Source organism: Phaethon aethereus (assembly GCF_964289735.1).
Source record: "Phaethon aethereus genome assembly, chromosome: W".
Classification (NCBI taxonomy): domain Eukaryota; kingdom Metazoa; phylum Chordata; class Aves; order Phaethontiformes; family Phaethontidae; genus Phaethon; species Phaethon aethereus.
This window is the reverse complement of record NC_138581.1, coordinates 7,333,397-7,356,929: the sequence shown is the minus strand read 5'-3', so window position 1 is coordinate 7,356,929 and position 23,533 is coordinate 7,333,397. Positions and strand designations below refer to the sequence as shown.

General features: G+C 37.2%; 1 protein-coding gene across 1 annotated transcript in view; it reads left to right on the top strand.

Moving 5' to 3' along the window:
• LOC309415122 (phosphatidylinositol 3-kinase catalytic subunit type 3) overlaps positions 1–23,533 on the top strand; it is a gene marked incomplete at both ends in the record, with an annotated part of 75,730 nt that overhangs the window by 28,242 nt on the left and 23,955 nt on the right. Inside the window, 11 exons of the mRNA XM_082012570.1 lie at positions 3,055–3,209; positions 4,470–4,557; positions 5,760–5,827; positions 8,845–8,950; positions 9,813–9,929; positions 10,592–10,723; positions 12,497–12,625; positions 12,943–13,012; positions 13,668–13,732; positions 15,727–15,811; positions 16,948–17,022. Coding sequence (XP_081868696.1) covers positions 3,055–3,209; positions 4,470–4,557; positions 5,760–5,827; positions 8,845–8,950; positions 9,813–9,929; positions 10,592–10,723; positions 12,497–12,625; positions 12,943–13,012; positions 13,668–13,732; positions 15,727–15,811; positions 16,948–17,022 — 1,090 coding nt within the window. The remainder of the gene's footprint in view (positions 1–3,054; positions 3,210–4,469; positions 4,558–5,759; positions 5,828–8,844; positions 8,951–9,812; positions 9,930–10,591; positions 10,724–12,496; positions 12,626–12,942; positions 13,013–13,667; positions 13,733–15,726; positions 15,812–16,947; positions 17,023–23,533) is intronic.

Here is a 23,533-nt window from a genome sequence, read left to right as displayed (position 1 = left end):
CTCGGTTGTCCCTCTCCTCCGCCTGGCTGGAGGCAGGGCCCCTCTAATCCTGCTCATAGTACTCGTTACCCACTTCTTGTAAATAGGAATCAGAAGTCCCTTCAAGAGGATCAGAGGTGAGATCAGCTCTTCTATTCTTTCTGGGAAGCTGCCCACTGGAAAGTGGAGCGACGATTTTCTTCGAGGAACCTGAACGCCCTTTTGTAATTGTTTTTCCTTGCAGCTCGCGTACTCGTGCCTCTAGGGTCGAGGTAGGTTTTCCATCCCACCTCCTCATGTCCTCTCCGTAGTCACGCAATTGAAACCACAGGGTGGCTCGTGGTGTGTATCCTCTGTATCTTCTCTCTTGAACAGAAGAGCGCTTACTCCTAATGGCTGAGACACTGGTCCGTATGGGTGGAGGGTAGGGCATATCCTCTTTGAATTGCCGGAACTCTCGGGACAGTTTCTCTATAGCAGAGACACAGGCCCGTAGGGAGGAAGAGAGACTTTCTTCGTATTGCCGGAGTTGGCCAGCCAATTCATCCACCGTTGGTCTCTCTCCGTCCTTCCAGGCCATTACTGCTAATGAGTTGGCATATGATGATGGTGCACTCCGTACAAACTTCCGCCACATAGGTTGCGTGCAATTGACTTCATCTGGATCTTTGGATGATTGTCCATTGTCCAAGTCACCATAAATCACTTCCAGCACCGCTAGCTCCCTCAGGTACTGGATACCTTTCTCCATGGTGGTCCACTTGCCTGGGTGACATAGAACATCTTCCTTGAAGGGGTACCTTTCCTTCACACCCAACAGGAGTCGTCTCCAGAGGCTGAGGACTCGTGCACCTTTTCCAATTGCTTTGTCAATGCCCCCTTCCCTAGAAAGGGATCCCAGCTGCTTGGCTTCCCTACCCTCTAATTCCAGGCTACTGGCCCCATTATCCCAGCATCGGAGCAGCCAGGTGACAATGTGCTCACCTGGACGATGGCTGAAATCCTTTCGCATATCTCGCAATTTACTCAGGGATAGAGATCGGGTAGTTACCGTCTCTTTTATAAGTTCTTCCTCTTCCTCCTCTTCAAGTGATGACTCGCTCTCTTCCCTCTTCCGTGCTTGTGATGGCCCTGCTTCAGAGCACTCTGCCTCCTCACTCTCTTCCTCTGGCTCCTTCTTAGCAGAATCTTCCTCCTCCCTTACTAAACGAGCTGACTTCCGCTTCCAAGATTTCTTCTTTTGTACAGGGGCAACTGATACCGGGATGGGCTGGTTCTCTGGTTCAGCTGCAACAGTCTGAGTAGCTACAGTGCCCGCCGTGGGGGTTGGAGTAGTGGCAGTGCCCGCCGTGGGAGTGGGAGTAGTGACAGTGCCTGCCACAGGGGTTGGAGTAGTCACAGTGCCTGCCACATTGCCATCAGACCCAGAGAGCCTCTCTCCCCTTTGCATAGTGTTAAATAGGGTTCGGTAGGCATGGGCCAGGCCCCAGCACATGGCAATGATTTGTGTCTCCTTGGAGCTGCCAGGCTGACAGCATACTTCTTCCAGATATTCTGCTAGTTTATCAGGATTCTGCACTTGTTCGGGAGTGAAGCTCCAAAACACCGGAGGTGCCCACCGCCCCAGGCATTTGCCCATGCTGTTCCACACACCCTGCCATTCATAACTATCCAGCCTTGGGGCAGATCTCCGGGTGATATTCTTAAATTGCTTGCCAACCTTAGACAAAACCGAAACCATGTTCCCCAGAAGTAGCAATAGAGGTATTTTAACCAGCCAAGGGTGTTCAAAATACTGAAAAATTATTGTGATGAAGGAGGAAATGTTATGATAGAGGGTAGCAAAGGTACCACTCTGCATTTCCTCCATAAAAAACCTTTCAGAGGCAGAAGTATAATTGCTAATTGTCTCCACAAGACTGTAGCCAAAATACAGTAACGGCTTTAGTACAGAGCTCAGATGATACCACATTAAGCTCAAGGTCAGTGCTCTAAAAACAAAATTCACAGGCGAGACATTACTAATCATTGCAGAGTACAGCAGCCCGCAGAAACCAACACCGATCCTTAACATGTACAGCAAAGACGAGAACATGATGCAAATCAAATAAACTGATATTGTGACCTGCAACCGTTATTATCTCAAGCCTCAGGCCCCACGTTGGGCGCCAAAAAGGACTGTTGTGGTTTAGCCCCAGCTGGCAACTAAGCACCACGCAGCCGCTCGCTCACTCTCCCTCCCGCAGTGGGACGGGGGAGAGAATTAGGAAAAACCTCGTGGGTTGAGATAAACACGGTTTAATAGGACAGAAAGAAAGAAGGGAACAATAATGATAATACCAACAAAGGAATGTACAAGAACAAGTGAGGCCCAATACAGAAATTGCTCACCACCCCGTGATCGACAGCCCGTCCCCGAGCAGCGATTTCCGCCCCCCCGGCCAACTCCAGTTTATGTACTGGGCATGACGTCGGATGGTAGGGAATATCTCTTTGGCCAGTCTGGGTCAGCTGTCCCGGCTGTGTCCCCTCCCAGCTCCCCGTGCACCCCCAGCCTGCTCGCTGGCAGGCCAGCACAAGAAGCTGGACTGTCCTTGACGGCTCAGCAACAACCCAAAACATCAGCAAATTATCAACAGTTCCTCATCCCAAATCCAAAACACAGTCTCACACTAGCTTCTGTGAGGAAAACCAGCTCTATCCTGGCTGAAACCAGGACAGGGAGCCACAGACTGTAAGGTTTATTTTGTGGATGCTGGAAGCAAGAAGGGCAGCTTAACTAAGAGAAATTTAAAGTAGTAATTGCACTTAAATATTTACTTAATTAGCACTTACTACCTTTTGAGGAACAAAAAATTAGTAGTATGGTAATTCAGTATCTTTTGGGAGTCAAACTTCATCCTACATCAGTTTTTCTATTGTATATTGCTTGCTAGGGAGACCCCAATTTCCATTTCTTTACAGGACACTAAATCCTAAGGTTTTTTTATAAATTAGATTTGTAAAAATATATGGAGTCCTAGTCAGCTTTGACTGACATCTTCAACTAATTTTCATTTTTTTTTCCTCCATGAGGATTTGCTGATGTACCTGCTACAGTTAGTCCAGGCATTGAAATATGAAAACTTTGATGACATAAAGAATGGACTGGAACCTAGCAAGAGGGACAGTCAAGGTTCAATGTCAGAAAGCATGACGACATCTGGAACTAATGGTGCAGAAATAGACAGGTAAGAAGCTTAGATTTCCAGTAGAAAATCAGAAACATGTAACATTGTAAGCCCTCAAATTCTTCCTCCTTTTTAGGGACCATTGCATGTCCTATTTTATAATCTGAAGCAGTGACATAAAAAAAAAATTAACCCTCAGTTTACATGGAATGTATTTCCTGACTACAGATAGTTTATGGAGAAAACATTCTTCATTTTGAAGTTGTGGCCTTTGACCTTGCCACATGTAAAGGAAGCCAGCTTCTGGAGAGCAGGAAGAACACTGGCATTACTTGCTTTCTGTTGCAAAAGTTAGGATATCTTCAACGAAGTTGTTGTATGAGGCTTCGCTTCGCGCTTCCATTAAAGAATAAGGATCTAAAACTCCGATCAGTCTGAAATGGAAAGAAATTTTTTCCTGCTTGTGCAAAAGAAGGTGTAGGGAGAATCCTGTAAATGCGAAGGAGCTAGGGAAGCACATTTTTTATTCTTGCAAGAATCCAAAAGAAAGACTGAAATACAGGATTAATATGGTATTAAGAAAGGTGCAAACCATCTTGGTTAACTGGAGTCTCCTATGAATATTTAATACAAATTTCTAGCATTTTTAGTCTTAAGCTTCAGTGTGTAATCACTTGTGTCGCTAGGCTATGCTTTTCATGTTACAAGTATACTGCTGCTCATTGATCTTGCTGCTAAGCTGTAGGGTGGGTGTCCTGGAATGTGTGGTGTATTTTGAGGCTGCCGTGACACTTAGACATTAGTAGAGCTGTTTGATTACTTCCTTTCAGGTAAATTTACTGTCTGATTTTTTTTTTTTTTCTTGCAAGCATTGGGTTTGTCTCCTCTGTTGTGTGTAATTGCGCTCTAGAGATGAGTGCTTGCAGGTGTTGCGTATTAGCAATTTCATCTTAAGAACATTTCAAAAAAGCATATCCTGGAAATGTGGATTTGCTAAATTCCCACCTGTGTCTGCTTATTTTTTTATGGAAGATGAAACAAAATGCTAAATTTGATGTATGCGAATGTCCTTCACAGACATAAATTGTGTAGCTATCCAGGCACAGATTTTTGCCGTTTTCAGAACTGCAACTGTCAAATGCGCTGTTCATGCAGATTGTTCTGAAACAGGCATGAGATACTATCTTCAAAGATACTTCATGTCCAGTTTTCTGAGCTGCTTATGCTGTGGATGTGAAATATGTTGCTATTTCCATGCATGCCCCTTTCCCCCAAGCAAGAACTTTGAATCACGCCAATTACATGCTTTCCTTCATGCAGTTCCCAGATCATGAGCCCTGTTCCACCTGTTTCCTCACCACCTCTTGCTTCTAAGACAAAGGAGCTTGCAGACAATGAAAGCCTTGATGTAAGTTAAATGCTTTACCTTGTATTTTTGATACTTGAGGCTTTTTAGTGACCTGGTACTTTTTTTAGATTTTATTTGTGAATATTTGAATCTTTCTACTTAAAGTGCACAAAGAATATAAATATAAACTAAATGCTAAGAAATAGCAATAGCTTAACTGAATTTTTTTTACAGGCCATCTATTTATGTACATGGTCACACTATTCAAAATTGGGGGACTGGGTATTGAATTCTTCCTAAAATTAAGGTACTCTTCTTTAAAGGAGAAATTTACTGCAAAGGCTAGCACGTTCTGATTAGATACCGACAATTGCATATGTTTGACATGTTTTAAAGCAGTTTTTTTTAATGGAAAACATTTACACAAATTTTTTAGTTTCTGCAGTCTGTTCTTCCTGTAGCCATATTCTTTCGTGTGGGTGTCATCGTTTTGGACCTAAGTGAGCCACTGTGGTGTTTTACATCTGCCAAAGATTATACTCAATTTATACCACAAGTAGAAGAGTAATGAAAATGGGACTGGAGGGAGGGAAAGATGCAAGGAAAAGACAGTTTGAGGGGAATCTGATTTTAATCTGATGTGCAGTTAATTGGTCTTTGAACTAAAGATCCATTCCCTGTTGCCAGTCTTTCCTTTTGGGTTTTAGTATTTCATAGAAAATAAGCTTCAAGTTGAGCATACCAGTAAAGATACACAGGTTGCTTGTTAGTGGGAATATTGAAACTTGAAAAAGCAACTAAATACTGTGTATACTCTACAGATTTGTTCTTTATGTTAAAATGTAGAACATCTTAATGACTTTAAGATCCTTCAGATGCAAAACAGGGTAGCGAATACCTTCTGAAGTTGAGTCTTACAGCAAGGGATAATTGCATAGGAGGAAAGTGTAATATATTATAAATACAAAATTTATGTTAAAGATTTATTGTTGGAGAACATCATGTACTTCTAACATGTTGGTAAATAGATTACTGTAGTAGCAGACCTGTTTTTATTTGTAGTGTTGTTGCTGGATTTGTTTTGGAGTAATATTAAAACTGATATGATTTAAATATTAGGTTGGATTGGATTCAGCTCTTAGAAGGGAATGTATCTGTCAAAACTCTCTGCAATTATTTGGGGTTTTTCCTTAACTTTGTCTCTCTCCCAGGGGCTCAGACTTCTGTATAACTTCATTTTGCTTTTCTTAATTCCCTTCCAGCAAGACCTTTGCACTTTCTTGATAACACGAGCATGCAAAAATTCCACGTTGGCGAACTACTTATACTGGTATGTTAAAAACTATTTATTCATACTCTATCAATATCTAATTGAAATGGAAGCTGTAATGCCCAGAAGGATGCACAGCAAAAGATGAACTGTCTTAAGAACTTGAGAACCTCAGTTTCTGTCAGGGTGAAGTAGTAGATTTAAAACAATATGCATTTGAACAGAATAATTAGTAAAAGGAGGGAGCTGTATTTTAAAATGCACAAATGCACTTTACTGTTAGACAAAGGAAGGTGATTTGTAGGGCATAAAGTACATTTTTAAAAAAAAAAGTCTAACTGTAGTTTATAAGTTGTCATTCAAGCTTATGGTTGTGGGAAGTAGATAAACTTTTGCTCTCCTTTTCTATTTGGCTTGTGTTTGTAGTTTTTGACAGTGTTGGCTAGAATATTAAGGTTATGCACTTCAGTATTAAGAGTGTACTTTATGAAGGTTCATAAAGCACAACTTTTTGTGATAACTTAATTATTTTTTAGATTCCACTTGTAGTTATGCTATGAGCACGAAGTCATTGCAAATGTGTGCTTTCTTAAGAGGGAATTTTATTTGTGAATAGTTCATCTAGGTAGTGGAGAGGAAAGATTACTCAGCTAAAGATCTTGTCTCGCTTCAGTCCCTTAAGAATTAACTTAGATGCCTGAATGAGTCATCTGCATGCCTTCTGAGTAAGTATTTGCAGACAGGAATTACCTCACTTGAAGAAAGCTGTGATGAATAGAGCTGTACTCTCTGAAAGTGTGTGTGTATATATGTGTATATATTAATGTACCTATATATTTGCATATATACAACACATACAGCTATTTAGTTGTATATACACACATTTTAAAATAGAGAGCTTAGGTGCCTTTTACGTGGCTAAACTTAAGTGAAACGATTCTTATTTGTATCCTTTGTAGATGCATCTTATAATGAAAAATACCAATACACATGATTATATGTTAACGTGCTATGAATATTAACCACAGATAAGTTGTGGATTAGGAATAGAGTATGGTATGTAATGTAAACCTACCAAACTGTTCTTACAAAATTCCTACAATAATCCTGACCTACCCTGAGAGTGATTCCATTTGTAAATGTCTTTCTAAATTTTATTATTTTCACTGCTTTTTCAGCAGCTTGAATTGAAAATACTTAAGTGCATGACCTAACTACAGTTTGTCAGTGTACATACTTCTATTACAGTGGCCAAAGATAATGTTTGGCTTCAGAAAGGAGTGCTGTTAAATGTAAATGATTAGAATAAGTGCAGGCTGAATTGATGTGGGTAGAAGCCAAATGCTTGACCTAATCAAATATCCTTCATTAAGGTAAGCGTTAGTAGGTTAGCTTACTTCTATCACATTGATAGAAACTGTGCACTCACATTTCAGCAACATCTCAGACAGAAAGAAGAAAGTTGAAAGCATCCAGAACTCTGAAGTTTTTGTCTTACAACAGGTGGGGGGAGGCAGGGAAGAAAAAAAACAACACACAAACCCCAAACCAGACAATTTATTCTTTGTTTTCCTTCCAGACATCTCAATTTCTCAGTGACAAAATACAAATGTTGCAGCCACTGTTTCAGCTGACGTAGCCATAAATCCTCTTGGCTGCTGATCAATTGCTCATTTCGACTACCTAGACACAGCATGCACCTAAAATGATCAATGGAAAAAGTACGATAACCCTTGAAAATCAAACCTCCTGTTCATTCACTTGGCATTGTAAAGCTGTCCTATCCTTATACTTTAACAGCGCTTACAGAAGTCAGTGCTGCTGTTTTTTTCTGTCTCTGGGACCTATGAGACACCTATCCAAGTATGAAGAATTACTCTTACTCCTTGTTTCAAGATACCTTTGAGAAACTGTCTTAAGGCTTTTTAACAAATGAAGACGAAAATGGCATGTTTCAATTCATTACTTTTTTCATTGATGTTTTGGTGCTCAGACTTTGTAAATATGGACCTATTTTTGTACACATATTACTGCAATCTAGTTTTGTCATTTTAGTGAGGGAACGGTGTGGAACAATATGTTAGCACAGATCTAGAAGTAATCTCTAGTTATATATTGTATTGAGATAATACTGATGGAATAAGTTCCATAGGCCTTATTTTAATATATATAATATATTGTGTATTTATAAATAAAACTAGTAAAATCTGATCAGCTGCAAATGACAGACCTCTAATCTTGTCTCATAATCATTGTTGTAAACAGATTCTACACAAGTGCATAATGAAAGGTTAATTCTAGCTGTCACTGTAAAGTCTGTGTGTTTGATTGTGCAGAGTCACTTTTGAATCCAAATGCAGTGTTTGAAAATCGACTGACTTGCTAATTTCTTCTTTTTTTTTAATAGTGGGGTTACATTTTTACTGGGTAGTACTAGGAGATATAGTGCTCAACAGAAAGAAGACCTTCAGTGCATAACTACTTTTTTCTTGTCAGTGCTGCAAATAGAAGGAAGCACAAAAGCATTCCAAACAACTGCTTAACACAGCAAAATAAATTTTCAGTATAACTGTCCCAAATTGTACTGTTCAACTCTTGTACCTGAATCATAATTTTTAGAAATGAAAACTTGTTTTGGAATGTAGACTTTGCAGAGCTGCTTCAGGATACCATCTCTTCCACCATTGCTAATAGTAGAACAGGGAACAGGTAGGGTGAGATTCCTGTTGTTTTTGCAGGTATACTTGCAGCCCTTACGTTATGTAGAGGGTAGCAGCACCGTGGAATGCCCACTCTTCCCACCTATACTGCTTGGTTGGAGTGTTCATATGATTTGGACTTGTCTGTTTGAGATGCCACTTCACTGTAAGTGGAAGACTTCAGAAACTTTAAGGGACTCTCCTGATGCAAGTGGGAACTTGACTATACAATTTTGAAGAGTTCATCTCTTGGTTGATACCCTATTCAAATACCGACTTTATTTTTAGTTCCAGGCCTGTAATACAGGGCTTGCTGTATTTCACTTAAATTGTGTGGCACTGGAGTACAGCATAACTTGGGTTGTTTTTATGCTGCAGGTATGTAATAGTGGAGTGTGAAGATCAAGACACTCAGCAGAGGGACCCAAAGACTCACGAAATGTACTTAAATGTGATGCGAAGATTTAGTCAGGCTTTGCTGAAGGTAATGCCTCTGTGTAAGGAAAAATATAGTGTTTTGGGATAGTCATTCTTTAAAAAGGCACAGATGACTAGAAGGAGGACAGTTTTTCATGTCATACATATGGGATTTTTAGAAAAGCTTCTACTTTTGCTTGAATTTTGAGTTTGTGGTAAACCAAAGAAACTACTGAAAAAGAAAAGAACTTTTTCCTATGTTTTATTGCTTGTTCCTGGTGGTAACATGCTGGTTCTAAAATCCTCTGCCTTGTGTAATCAGTTTATTTTAATTACTATTTCTTTATTGGAAGCACTTGTCCTTGCGGTGCAAATAGAGACAAGAGACTGGTCTTTTGAATTCACAGGCAGTGTTGTTCTGTGTATCAGCAGCAGAGGGTGCTGGAGCAGTGGGGAAAAAAAGCAAAAAAAAAAAAAAAAAAAACCACCCCCAAAACCCAACCAAACAAACATTTGTGATTTATAATTTACAGCAGGTGTGCAGTCTTTCCTCATTTTAGTGTGTCGCTCACTTCATACTAATTCCCATTTTAGGGATGTTACTCAAATCTGACTCTTAGGCTTTGTAAGAATATTCCATGTGCTTATCCTTAGTAACTTACTTTTTCTGTGTGAATAGGCTTGTCATGCATGACTGTTCACCGCTGAAATTGTTGATGCAAATTGAAGTGCAGTAGTAGGTCAGATAATTGATTGCCAGCTACAGTGATTCTGATGGTGTTTTACAGAAAATACCTTTTGAATTGACAGAAAATTGATCATTATTCACTTACCTCTTAAAAGCCCAAAGGCCTAAGAATAAAGGAATAATCTCTAGATAAAATAATTACAGAACAAAGAACTAATTTTGTTTCTTTTAATTCACTTAGGGCGATAAGTCTGTCAGAGTTATGCGTTCGTTGTTGGCAGCCCAGCAGACTTTTGTAGATCGGCTGGTTCATGTAATGAAAGCAGTGCAGCGTGAAAGTGGGAATCGTAAGAAAAAGGTAACTAAAGGATTGGAAAACTTATCTCTGGCTAGCATTCAACAGTAAGAATTCTAGCTTCTCACTAAAAATTCTTAGCACTGAGATTGTAACAGATGTCCATCTGTCCTGTATATGTATTTGACCTTTATTATGTAGGACACCAAGTGTAAAGTACTTGAAAATTGACTGTTATGTGTTTCTGGTAACTACAGATGTAAGAATGTAGAGCAAGCCATGAAGTCTGTGGTCTACGCAAGCTGTTGGCAGTTTGGTTCATTGGTGGGAGGGGATCTCCTTGAGTTCAGGGATTTAAAATATCAGAGATGAAGGCTTGAATCAAGTGTCTGAAACAGAACTAACACTTGATACTGGTGTAGAAAATAAATCATCCTTCTACTTGTGCAGGCAATTTAAAAATAAATTTTTATAAGACTGTTATACCTGGTACTTAAAAAACCTGCTTGACTATACTCAGACTAGATGGAATATCTTATTCAGATTACTTCAAATAGATAATTTTTATTTCACTGCATTTTATGAGTGAAACCTTGATTCTTTGGAGGAGTAAAGAATTTAATAAATTGGATAATTGCTAGATCCTCTGTTAAAAGACTTTTTAACTGTTTGTCTATAGCTAGTATGTGGTTTTTTGTTTTTTAAACAAGTTTTTATTCTTTTAGAATGAGAGGCTTCAGGCATTGTTAGCAGATAATGAAAAGATGAATTTAGCAGATATGGAACTTATTCCACTTCCGCTGGAACCTCAGGTGAAAATTAAAGGGATAATCCCTGAAAAAGCCACACTTTTCAAGGTAAATAAGATCTTCTGAATAGATGAAATACAAACAAATCTTAGGAGCTATAAGCTTAGAAACATCAGTTGAAAGACTTAGAGGCTGACATAGTTGAGGCAAAATGTAACTGTAATGCGCTCTTAAAGTGAATAAACAACTCTATTTTCTTTGTGAAACTTTTTTACAAGTTGATGTCCAGGAAGCATTTTCTGCCAATTAAAAAATGTTCAAGCTGCTCTGGCAACTCGGGTTGATATATCTTCTCTACTAGGTCATAATTTTATTATGCCTAGTATTTCAAACTTTGACAGGCTACTTGTTGCTTATGATATAATTTCTGTTTACTTAAAATCAGAGATGAACATTTTTGCATAGTTTTCTACCATACCATTTTTTGGTTTCCCAGCCTTGGCTTGCTTCTTTATATACCAGTTAGTCTCGTTGAAGAGTATGTTGCTTCAGTTGCATGCTGTTGCGCTTCAGGTTGAAGGCAATGTTGGAAAGATCTTCTCATCAAAGCAAGGTTTCACAAACTTGAGTCAACTTTTATAGTGAATATGATTTAAGAGTCGGGGGAAGCGTGTGACAAAAAGACTGCTGCAACAGCAACTAAGTCCTATCAAGAATAATAGCTTAATTTGATCAGGACAAACTCAAGTCAGATAGTCTACGTATAGGTCTTCTGTAGTAATGTAGGAAGTTTAGGACCAGAAATACGAGTTGTAGCTTGTTTCAAAATCAGACATGGCTTTGATCCTCTTGATTCTGAAAGGTTACAGACTTCCATTTAATCTCTCATTCTGTACTATGGGATAAAAAGGTGTCAAACCCAAAGAGGGAAGAATGACTAATTTTTGGTGCTCTTGGATGTCACATGGCAGTAGGACTATGTAAAGAATAATTTTTCCTTTTTTTCTGGAACTTAATAATTTTGAAACATCATTGCATGTACAAATCTAATGTGAACTGCTCAAATAGTAAACTCTGTATCCTTGATTATTTTTTGTTTGTTGGTTTTGGTTTTGAGCGAAGTGAGTTGGTCGGTTGCAGTAAATGAAATCTTGCTTGTAGGGTATCCCCTTCAACCCATTCTCTGTAGAGAAATTGCAAACAACTAAATTGGCTTTCTCAAACAACAACATACAAAGGCATTTTTGCCTTTACTAAATAGATTAAGGAAGGAATTAATTGTTTAAGATGTCTTGCCCCTAGCATTTCTTTGATATTTATCCTATAATTGTTTCTCTTTGATCTGGTCAGTTTAAATTTGTTGTGACCTTCTGCATAGTGCTTCTATGTTGATTGGAATTACATGCATACAAAGAAAATCTGAATCCTGTCCTTTCCTCTTGTGCTGCTGGTGGGGGATGAGGGGGGGACTGTATCCTTCACATTCCTTGCTAAAAAAAGAAGGAAAGCCTTAGGATATTTTTTTTAAAACCATGCCTAGATCACTCTTTTGCTAAGTGGAAATGGTATGTTCTAACTCTTGAGTCCTAGAGAGTGAGTAACTGCTTTTAGAAGCTTCAGAATTGCTTCATTTCTACTGAACTTGAGGAATGTGAAGAGACTTCTGGTGCTCACCGCAATGCTGTTGGTATTCAAATGGGACTTCTCTAAACCTTTTTCTAACTGAATTTGATACTTGAATCCTATGACCTGCTACTTGTTAATTCACTTCTAATTTACAATGCAGAAAACAAGGATTTATATTTTAGAACTCCACTGTAGCAACATGTTAATGTGAACATTGCTGTGAACCAGCTTAGTAAAGTAAGTTTCCTTTTCCAGAGTGCCTTAATGCCTGCTCAGTTATTCTTCAAGACAGAAGATGGGGGCAAATATCCTGTAATTTTTAAGCATGGTGATGATTTACGTCAAGATCAACTTATTCTTCAGATTATTTCACTCATGGATAAGGTGAGAATTATTAATCCACATCCTTGCCCTTCTGTGTTCTTTATTTCCCTTGACTCTCTCTTAACGTTGCTAATACATTCCAGATTCTCAGATCTTAGGTGACTTTTTTTTCTTTATAGCCAGGCAATGATCCTGTGTAGATTTAAAAAAAAAAAAAAAAAAAAAATTGTGATACAGACTTTTGCTCATAACTGATTTCAGTGAAGAACAGTGGAGATCAATGTCCAATACACCTTCCTTTTGGAAATAGAAGCTGATTTTTTTATTCGTTCATCTTTCCTTTTTTGTGTGTGTGTGTTTTTTTTTTTTTCCCCCAGCTGTTAAGAAAAGAGAATCTGGATTTGAAGCTGACACCCTATAAAGTGCTGGCAACTAGTACAAAACATGGTATGAATACTTCGATTTCCTAAAAATACAGTAGTGGGAGTCGTCTTCTCCCTCTGTTCATAGGTTGTGACACACTAAGAAAACATCTCTTATGAAAATAGTACAACGTTCTAAAAAGGATTCAAATGTGTAAGACAGTCTGGTTGCAATGTAAGTCATGGAAGTAAATGACTTGAGTGACCACAGTATTCCATAGGTAACTCAAATACCTTCACGAAGGAAGCCTGGTCTGGATTTTGGAGTATGTGACAATCAGTAGTGTTACCTTTACTGCTAGCTTGCTGTGTGCTCTCAAACAAGTAACTTTTGATATTCCTATTTATAGATCTGAAATGGAGGAAAAATACAAGACAAAACAAAATGAAAGTTGGCTATACTTTCTGAATAAATATTTAGAAAGCCATTGCTTTATCTTTCTCTTCTCATGAAAACTGTGAACAACAGACCTTTTGCAAGCTGATTTGATATTAATGACAAGTTGTTTTAAAACTACTGAAGGCAGAAAATTGGGACAAAACATGTTTTTTTTTGCTGATGAGAAGTAGTTGAATTAAAGTGTGTATTAGTGTTGTCCTTTAATAAACATGCATTATAGAGTAGCTTGAAAGTTCTGTGCATTGGAGATTTTGGTTTTTTTGGTTGTTTTCTGTCACAGGCTTCATGCAGTTTATTCAGTCCGTACCAGTTGCAGAAGTACTTGCTACTGAGGAAAGTATACAGGTATGGGATGGGAGATTTTTAAGTAGTCTTCTGGTCAGACAGTATAAATTACAAGCTTAAATGTCATACAAAAGTCTTTAGTCTCTCAACTGATTTTTGTATCCATTGTTAGAAGAAAAATTACAGCTTGAAATATAAGGGTATTTACAGCAGATGTTTTCCTTCCAAAAATTATGCTTAAATCAACATATGAGCATCTCATCTTCTAAAAATAATACCAGTTAAATAATTAAAGTGTAATGTAGTTGTGATATTGAAATTCTGTCTTTTTTGTAATGATGAGTGGGAGATGCATGGTGCTTGTGTACTGTTTTGTTTTAAAGTGTATCTGTCATTCATCCACTAGTTTTGGCTTGATACCTTGTCAAAGTATTTTTTAATGATTTTTTTTTTAATTTTGTTTGGTTTTTTGTTTATTTGTGTTTGGTTTTTTTAATGGAACAACTAAATAGTTTGTCTATATAATTTCTGATGTCTCTTTCCCTGCCATGGTGGATGTATAGAAATGTGTGAATTTTTTATGTCTCTCTTTAATTATTTTTTTACTTAACAAGCTTTCTGTAACTGTTGTGGAATTGGGCAGGGACGCATAATTGAATAGTGGCACACTAAATTCATTCTGATTTCAAGCATGGCACAAAAGCTAGGTAGCAGAGCTCAACTGGTTGAGATAAAAAGTTAGATAAAAACATACCAAATTGACATATGAGGAAAATTTAAATGTATTTTTACAAAAAATAAATTATATAATTTATAAGTTTAATCTATATAATATAAAATTTAATGTTTTGGTGTTTGAGTGTTACTTACCTTCTATCAGCAATCTTGAAGTTACAGTTCATCAGGTACTTCTCATCCACTCTCCACCGTTTAGCATTTGGATGGTCTGAAGTCTGATTTGTTTTTGGTTTTTGTTTTGTTTGTTTACACACAGCATGTAAAATTTTGGAGCACTGACAGTAGATCTCTCTAGTGCCCTGTTAACCAATTAAAAATTTCCATCCACATTTCTCTTAGGGATTTCATTTAACAGAATCTTTCTACTCTGCAGCTTTTTAAATAGATCTCAGTAGGGCTCGTTCCTCTGTAAGCAAAGATAATTAAAACCTTTCCCAGTCCTTAAAACTCCGATACATGTTGCAAAAGGACTGCTTTTCAGGGAAAACTTTCTTAAATTAGCCTGCAGGTACCTTCTTGTCAGTAGCTCCTTTTCTTTTGTAAGATCCTAATGAAAAAAAGAAGGGATTTAAGTCACTTAACGTCATGTGGATGCCTACAAAGCTCCTCTTTCCAGTGCTTGCTTACTTCGATGTTTGCTTGCAGGACAAAACTCGTCCTTAGGCTTGGATATAGTTTACCCATCTTTTGTCGCAGTCAAAAAAAAAAAAACAAAACATTTTTCTTCTGAGTAGTGGGAAGGACTGTTTTCTCCCTGTCCACATTTCACAGGAAATGTCAAATTTCTATTTGATGACTTATATTTTCCTTTTAAACTCAGCAGTGGTTGGCTGTGTTGAGGAATAGGGAGGCACATAATGATGATAAACCTTGTAAGAGTGTGTGTCCCAAATGTGATTCTGTATTGGATTTAGTAATGGCTAACAAATCTGAACTGAGTCCTGTTCTAGTTTTTGCTGATCTGGCATAAACAGTTTCCTGTGGAAGTATCTTGCACTTGTAGTTACTAATTAGTAACTTTTCAATGCATTGTTAATTTTTTGAAGCTGTTAGTAAAGAATTTAAATTTGAAACTCTTCAATTTGAACTTCATATTTGTTTCTACTGAGTATAAGAATACAATGATTAAGACAGAAAATAAAGTGATACAAAATTAAATTAGACCTTACTAGGGTTTTTGGGAGTGGTTGTTAGTTCAGCAGATTGTAATAATGGCAGTTTGTGTTCTTGATTTAAATCTTTCTTTCTGCTAGTTCTGAAGAACCTGTTTCAGATCATGTGGAATAACTAAATATTGTTGTTGACTTCCCCTCCAGAACTTCTTCAGAAAACATGCACCGAGTGAGACCGGCCCGCATGGAATAAGTGCCGAGGTGATGGACACATATGTTAAGAGCTGTGGTAAGTTACAGTCTTAGAGTTGGTAACTTCGTATCTGAAGTATAAAGGACAGGGTAGGTGAGGTATTAAGACATTTCAGTTTAGATGACTGCAGATAGATGACAACAAGACATGCATGTACTTGCTGTCAGAATCCCTGTGAAAATGATAGTTTTGAGCCTGACATGTCATATGCAATTCCTTTCCTCGGCCCTCTTTTTGTTCTCCTTAAAGGAGACTAGAAGCTAAATACACTTTGCTTTCTAGCAATAATCTTAACCTCTGCCCCTCCCACATCATGAGTTGGATAATTCAGGGAGATGTAAAGTATTTATACAGTAATAAATCATCTGTATTTGAGCTAGAAAATTTTAAAACATCTGTTTTTTGCGGGGATTGAGGCTACATTCAGCTTCTTGCTCCATTTGGATGACAAGAAAAAGTGGTAGTGTAGTTCTTGTTCAGTAAACTGATGGCAAGGTTAAAGTGACACATTTGCTGTCCAGTAAATCAAAAGCAACTTTATCCTAAAAAACAACAACAAAAAAACCCCAACAACAACAAAAAAAATGGAATTCGGTTGTTGCTCCACAGTATCTTCTCTTTCTGATGGTACAGTCTTTAGAACTGTTTCAGACTGTTCTGGTTAGTGGGTCAAAGTAAGCATTAACACAGTTCATGTTTGTTCTAATTTATTTATCACTGCCTGGTTTACTGCTTAGCTTGTGAATTCTGCTGGCATATACATTCACATTCATATCAGTGTCTAATGCTTGTTTACAGTTGTCTTAAAATATCTTAAGTTCAAAATGCGTACATTCATTTTGCTCAAAATATTTCATCTTCCTTTGAAGTACCTTGCTCACAATCTTGAATGGATTTAGGCTTTTAGTGTTAGGCATGTAATTGCATAGAAAGAAATTCTAGGCAGTACTGAATGAACTTCAGAGTTTTAATGTATTAATTCAAATGTTCTTCACAGAGATGATAATCTTGATTATTCTTCACCAGCACCACCTCTGTTCCTAGTCTTTCTGGTATATTTATTAGTTGTGAACAAGAACCAAGATCATGTCATATGCTGCTGTTAATTGTGTGGAACGTTTTGCTCTCCAGGAAAGATACTTACATTGATGTTGACTATTTACTTGTTACAGCTGGTTACTGTGTAATTACTTACATCCTTGGAGTTGGAGATAGACATCTGGATAATCTTTTGCTAACAAAAACAGGTAATTCTTTTTAGCAGTATAATTTTGTAACAGCATTTGTTAAATTTCTAATGTGCTGGTACTGTTTTGCTCCATTTTCCTTTTGAGTATAACCCACTGAGTATTGTAGATCAGAATATATTTTTAAATGTAAACTTCTATTGTCTCATCTAAAGTAATATTTGATCCAGTGAATCAAAGTTTAGGTTTAACCGATTAGTAGTGTGAAGTGGCAGCTGAAGAATAAGAAAGCAAGTAGATAAATTGCTCTCTGAACACTGGAGATATATTGCTCTATCTGCCTATATTAGTAGGCAAGATATAATGTGTATCTGGTATGTGATATGGGGTTTTGATGTCAGTTTAAGAGCCATTTATACATCCGTAGGTAATGGAAGTCTAACTTCACCTAAACACAGACATGTGTTTAAACACTGGAGTTTTTGTTTAATTTTCAGCTGGCTTGTTCTACTGTCACAGTTTTTTGCACTGAAAACTGGACCTGTAAGTTGTTTTTTGTTAAACACAAGAATTTTCTTGAGGGGTGCTACTTTTTTTGAAAAAGGTGTGGACGTAGTATACAGTAAAAATTGACTGCCTTTACGTAAGACCAAGAAGCACTTCACTGTTATCTTAAATTTGGCTAAAATCATAATTACCTTTCTTTTTCAGAACTTCTGGTCCAAAGATGAAAAATAGGGATGCATTAAAAAATATTTGTAAAGTGACTCCAACCCCAAGTATCCCGACTGTTCTTATCAAACCATTTTTCATTAAATTCTTACATTCCTGTTTCGTAGCTTTTTTTTTAACATGCTATCAGAAAGCAAATTCAAGATCTACTAATTAGATGCCAGTTGTATTGTAATAATTGTCAAATAATTCTGGGTTCTTATGTATACTATTCCAAATAACAGTAGATGTTTAGACAAGTATTGTCAGTAGTTATACAGAATTAGGTATAATCTTGATGACTTCATTGAGGTGTTCATGCGAATTCCTGTCTCAGATTTCACATTCTTTTAAACAAAGTGGTTCTGTGAGCTTTCTAAGAAATTTTTCTAAGAAATTTACATGATGCATCTTCTATTCCCTATAATTCTTGTGTTGGTGATGAAACCAAACCACTGTACAGCAAAAATCCAAGTGTTTCATAATCAGACTAACTGAGCTGGCTGGATCATTCAGCTCCTGTTGAGATTTTTTTTTTATTTTTAAGTCTTCTCTAAAAAAAAGAAGGAAATAGACTCTTTAGTGTCCTGCTCATTACAGACTTAAGCTAGGGAAGAGAAGGTAGTAGAAGTTACTGTTTATACATCCTTCAGTTTGCAGCAAAACACGTGTATCTTTAAAGTTAAAAATAACAGATATGTATTTTGGTTCTCCCTAACTTGTTTCAACCTTTTTAATGTTATTTTTTTGTTGCCATCTGTATGGATTAATAGTTCACAGACAGAGTGAATAATTCTAGTGATTCTAAATAAATAGATTTCTCTAGTAGAGGAAATGAAAGATTTGAAAATTAAGGTACTTCAACTATTACAATCAATGCCTTGGGGTGGAGAGAAATTAAAATGTTTTAGTTGAAAATGAGTTCTACAAAGTTTTTAACAAACAAAAACATTTATTTTAGGGGGAATTTAGTTGGGTTTTTTTGTTCGTGGTTTTTTTTCCTTTGTTTTTTGCTTGTTTGTTTTTGAACTACAGCTTCCCATAGGAGTTCTGATGCCTTAGATACCTTCATTATGTAATAATGAAGAGTTAGGAATTGTGGTTAAGTGTTTATAATAGTGAAACACTTATTGAATGGGAAACCTGTAAATTAAAAATGTTACTTGGGCAGAAGAGACATATCCATGTGGAAGGCGTGTTAGCTTACAGATGAGACTGAAGCATATATTACTTCGAATCAGCACGCTCTGTATGAAAGAGTAGAAAATTAACTATTGGGCCTTGGTTAGGGTAAAAGGTCTTGCACTAAGCACATGGGGGAGCAACTAAAGCCAAGTGTATTTTTCCTTATCTGCTTGGAAATGTACATATGGGCATTTAAAAATTTGTCTTTAGAGGTCTCTATCATTTGTCTAAGGTGATGGGTATGAATCTTCCCGTAGCAGGCACTGCTTGCATGCTCAGAGCAGTAATATGTAGTGTTTTCATTTGGGATCAAGTGCATCTTACCTGTCTGTGTTAAAAAGAAACAGCACAATGGCTGTTTGGCTTAGCAGAAGAATTTGGGCAGTACAGCAGAGGGCAGCGCACATCCACGGTACATTCTGAGCCTGAAATTGTTTGCAGTCTGCTACCTATGCTCTGTCACATACTGAGAGAGGTTTTTTGAGCTATCACGAGAAATTCTTACGTTCAAAATACAACAAAGACTTGCTATAAACGCTTGTTTCTTGCTACTGAGAATCCCTTAGACTTAAGTTAGGAAAAACTAATCTCATTCTTCTCTTGAAGAATGGAAGCTGTAAGTAACTTTCTTCAAAATTATGAGACATATATGCATCCTTTCTGGATGATACTTATTTAATGAATTAAAGCTTTCCAATAGGATAAAGAATGCTGAGTACCAGCTGTGGGTTCACATACTTTTCTTGGATTTATATGGCAATATGGCATTACATTTTCATCTCTACACGTTAATTTGGTGGATGCAGCCACATCTGTGTTGGACTCCTTGCAATAGAACTGTTGCATCATCTTCTAACATACAGATGTCTGTACTTATAATAGATATGGTGGTATTTAAATATTAAGCAATAGATACTGAAGTTCATAAAACCAATTTTTTTCCCACTCAGTGTTAGAAGATGGGGGGGTTGTGCTGTAGGATGAGAATGTTTATCTGGGTGAAATAATTTCTGCTGTCTTTTATGACTGTTTTATGCCTCCAATTCTAGAAATAGGGTAACTTTTATTTTAAGTAGACTTAAACAAGAAATCTAGACTTTCAGATTTTTAAATGCTGTACCGTTATACTTCAAGGGCAGCTGTAGATGTTTGTTTGGAGGGAGATATAGGGAACCATCAGTCAAAACATCCCCATCTATCAGTAATGTTAAAAATTACAAGAATGCTTGCATCGGTTTCACAAATGTGCCTTAACTTGTAATCTGAATGTCGCATTATAAAGTCAATATTGTGCTACAGGAATATTTATTTTCTCTGAGAAGTTTCTACTTCTGCTGGAGGTGAAATATATTATCAATTGCTGTATGTTCTAATTCCTTGTTTCCAGTTCTATAACAGCAGATATTACTGTGACTTGTAAATAACAAGACACTGTTGTGCAGCTGAATACCCAGCATTAAGTAACATCAGTGCCTTGTTGCAGGATTACAGACTGATGTATGTATTAATGCCGGTATCTGACTTACCAGCTAATGTGCCCTTTGTTGCCTTGGAAGGAAGAGCTAGATGGTTGTGAAGCTGGATTGTGATATACCAGATGCAGCATGTTCAGTAACTTTCATGCAATAATGCGTTATGCTTCACATTTGTTTTACTTCTGTCTTGTCTTCCCTTGAAAGTACTTTCTTCTGCATTTGTTGCACTCTCTGGTTTTGATGGTGGAGTTAGGATCTAGCTACTGATGCAACACCCAGATACGCACGTCTTCATGTTAGCGAAGCCTTTTAAAGTCTTAAGACTGGACTTACAGTCCTCATTAGATCTTTGATAGTGTTTCAGCTATGATAGACAAGTGAAATCTGTCCCATTTGAGATACCTTAATAACTTCAGCTTGCTTTATAGACAGCCAAAGGTTTCACAAAGGTCCTGTCATACTTGCAGGCTACGTGTAGATATTTTTAGGCTATCCTGAGACATTCAGATGGCATTCAAGAGTAGCACCGCATGTGTGTGTCTGAGCAACTAATTCTCACTCTAGTGACTGACCAGCTTAACCTTTCAATAACCTTTACAGACCTACATGTAAATTCAGGTTCCCATTATAGGTTCCCTAAATACAGCTGTTGGTATGCTAAAACGTTTTCTCTTGAACAGTATTTCTCATTTAACAATAAATACCTGACTTTTTTTTTCTCATAATATGCCTGCATGGAGTGTATTTTGAGAATGGACAGCTTGAAGTGTGAGGGGAGGAAAATTAAAGTGCTTAGCACAAGCTGGGCCCTTATCCGTTATCATCAACAGCGATAAAACTTTACCTCCAGCTGTTGCTGCATACTGATTTTAAAGTCTGTATCCTGAATAAGTCCTTAACAATTCATACTACTTTCTTCCGTTTTTGTGTAGTCTTAGAAAAGTTATAATATGTAGCTGATGAAAATGATGACAATAAATTAGGCATTCTGATTTTTTCCTCATGGCAGTGCTCTGTTAGCAAAGGAGAAATTTTGATGGTAACATCAGAATTTGTTGAGAAAGCCAGGAAACCACTCCATCCATCCATCCATCCCATGCATCCACACAATTTCATCAGAGGAATTTTTATCCCATTGCTTCAAATTTAAAATAGGAATTCAGTTTAAATAGTCATTAATTTGTAATTTTTTTTATACGAGCCATGTTAAAATAATAGTGGCAGTTTCAGTTTAGAGAAAACACGTTGAAATTCAGAGCTTGGGGTTTTCTGTATTTTGGTTTGGGGTTTTTTCCCCTCTTCCCTAAAGTTGGGAACAGCTAAGTTCAGAATAATTTGTGAGGCTTTCTTACCTATTAAAAGGCAATTGCCACCAGACTAATTTTATTTTAGTAATTACTTTGCCTTCCACATTTCATTTAAGGATCTTGGAGTTCTGTGCAGGTTTTCAATAGCTTTTCCTAACAGTCCTCTGGTGAAATAAAACAGTTGCTGTGCTGTTACATGGGAACTTTCTCCTGTGCTAAAAACTAGACATTAGCAGTAAAAGTGGTGGACAAATCAGCCTCTCTGGCTGCAGTAAGGTGTCGTTGGCTATTGCACCAATTTTTAATCCCCATAAGTCCATGCTTCACTTAACCAAAGATCACTTCGCTCTCAAGGCTGAAAGGAACTCGGATGGATTTTCAAATCCCTCATGGTCTGACTTCTAGTCAGGGAAAATTTCTATGTTTGATGTCCTTTCCTTGAAGTTTCCAAGGTTCTGTCCTCTTTATTCTGTATGTTAGAAAACCAGGTGTTCAGTAAAAAATGCAGGCAACCTCATAAAATAAAAAAAACCCCCAAAACCCAAAAAACAAACAAACAAAAAAAACCCCACAAACCAAAAGAAAACACCCCAAAAACGTAAAACTACAAAACAGTATCAGCTTTTAGGTTTTGAAGGAAATAATTTTGTGTGTGCATGCTGCATTATTGCATATTCCTGGAAACATCTCATCTTCTTCCAGTCAGTAAATGCCTTGTGAATTGCTTTTTCTACAGTAAAATAGCTTAAACGGGGAGTGGGGAGTGATTATTAGGGCAGTGTTTTTTAAGGTGAGAGACTCTACTTGAAGGCTTTCCAGAAAAGATTTTTCCTGCTTCCTGAAAGAGTGCTAACGTCATCTTTTAGCCTTTGATGAATGAGTCACTTTCAACATCAGAAATGTTTGTCCAAAGCTGTGTATCTTGAACTATGTGTAGGTGCCTACATACAGTCCTGCTCCTAGCCTCGAAACAGGGCATGGAGTTGTGCATAATTGTCTGTGGTCTTGAGGTGTTCACTGAATTCTTACGTTTTGTTTTCTCAGATGCCTAAAATGCCCCATTTTTATAAGGAACTCAAATTTCTAAATGTACATCTAAAGGTTTCAGTGTCTAAATATTACAAATTCAAGGCCTTTATATCTAATCCTACAAGAATAAAAGCGGCTAAGAGGACAAAATCTGTTTCACCTGTTGTCTTAAGTAATTTCTCTTTTAGTTTAAAACATGACTCAAAGAAAAAACCCTCACCCATATGATTTAGCAGTCTTTCAGGAACAATAATAAACCAAAACTAGAAGTCCAGTTTTGTCTTTAATTTATAAGGATGTCTAATAATTAAGAGCCCTTTAAATTAAGATGTAATAAATCTGAAGAAGATGGATTAGAAGCTAAACTAAAAACATGATGGTCTAAGAGATCAAACTGTATGTATTATGGCACTGACACTGTATATTGAAGAAGGGAAATGTAATTGTTTTATAAAACATGGAAGTTCAAAACCTTTAGGAAAAACTGGTTTTACACAAAGTTCACAAGCAGTCTGATTTACAGGGAGGACAGATGATAATTGTATATAAATACAACACTACAGGTATGAATACTCATAGTGAGGGTGATGGAGCACTGGCATAGGTTGCCCAGAGAGGTCATGGGGTCTCCATCGTTGGAGATACTCAGAAACTGTCTGGACATGATCCTATGCAAGGCAGCTAGCTCTAGGTGGCCCTGCTTGACCAGAGGGTTGGACCAGATGTCTTTCAGAGATCCCTTCCAACCTCAACCATTCTGTGAAATAAAGGTTTGAAAGAGTAGTCTTCTAAAATCAGTTGAGAAGGTAGGCTTCTTATCAACTAGTTTACATAACTTTCAGGAACTTCAAATACAAATGGAAC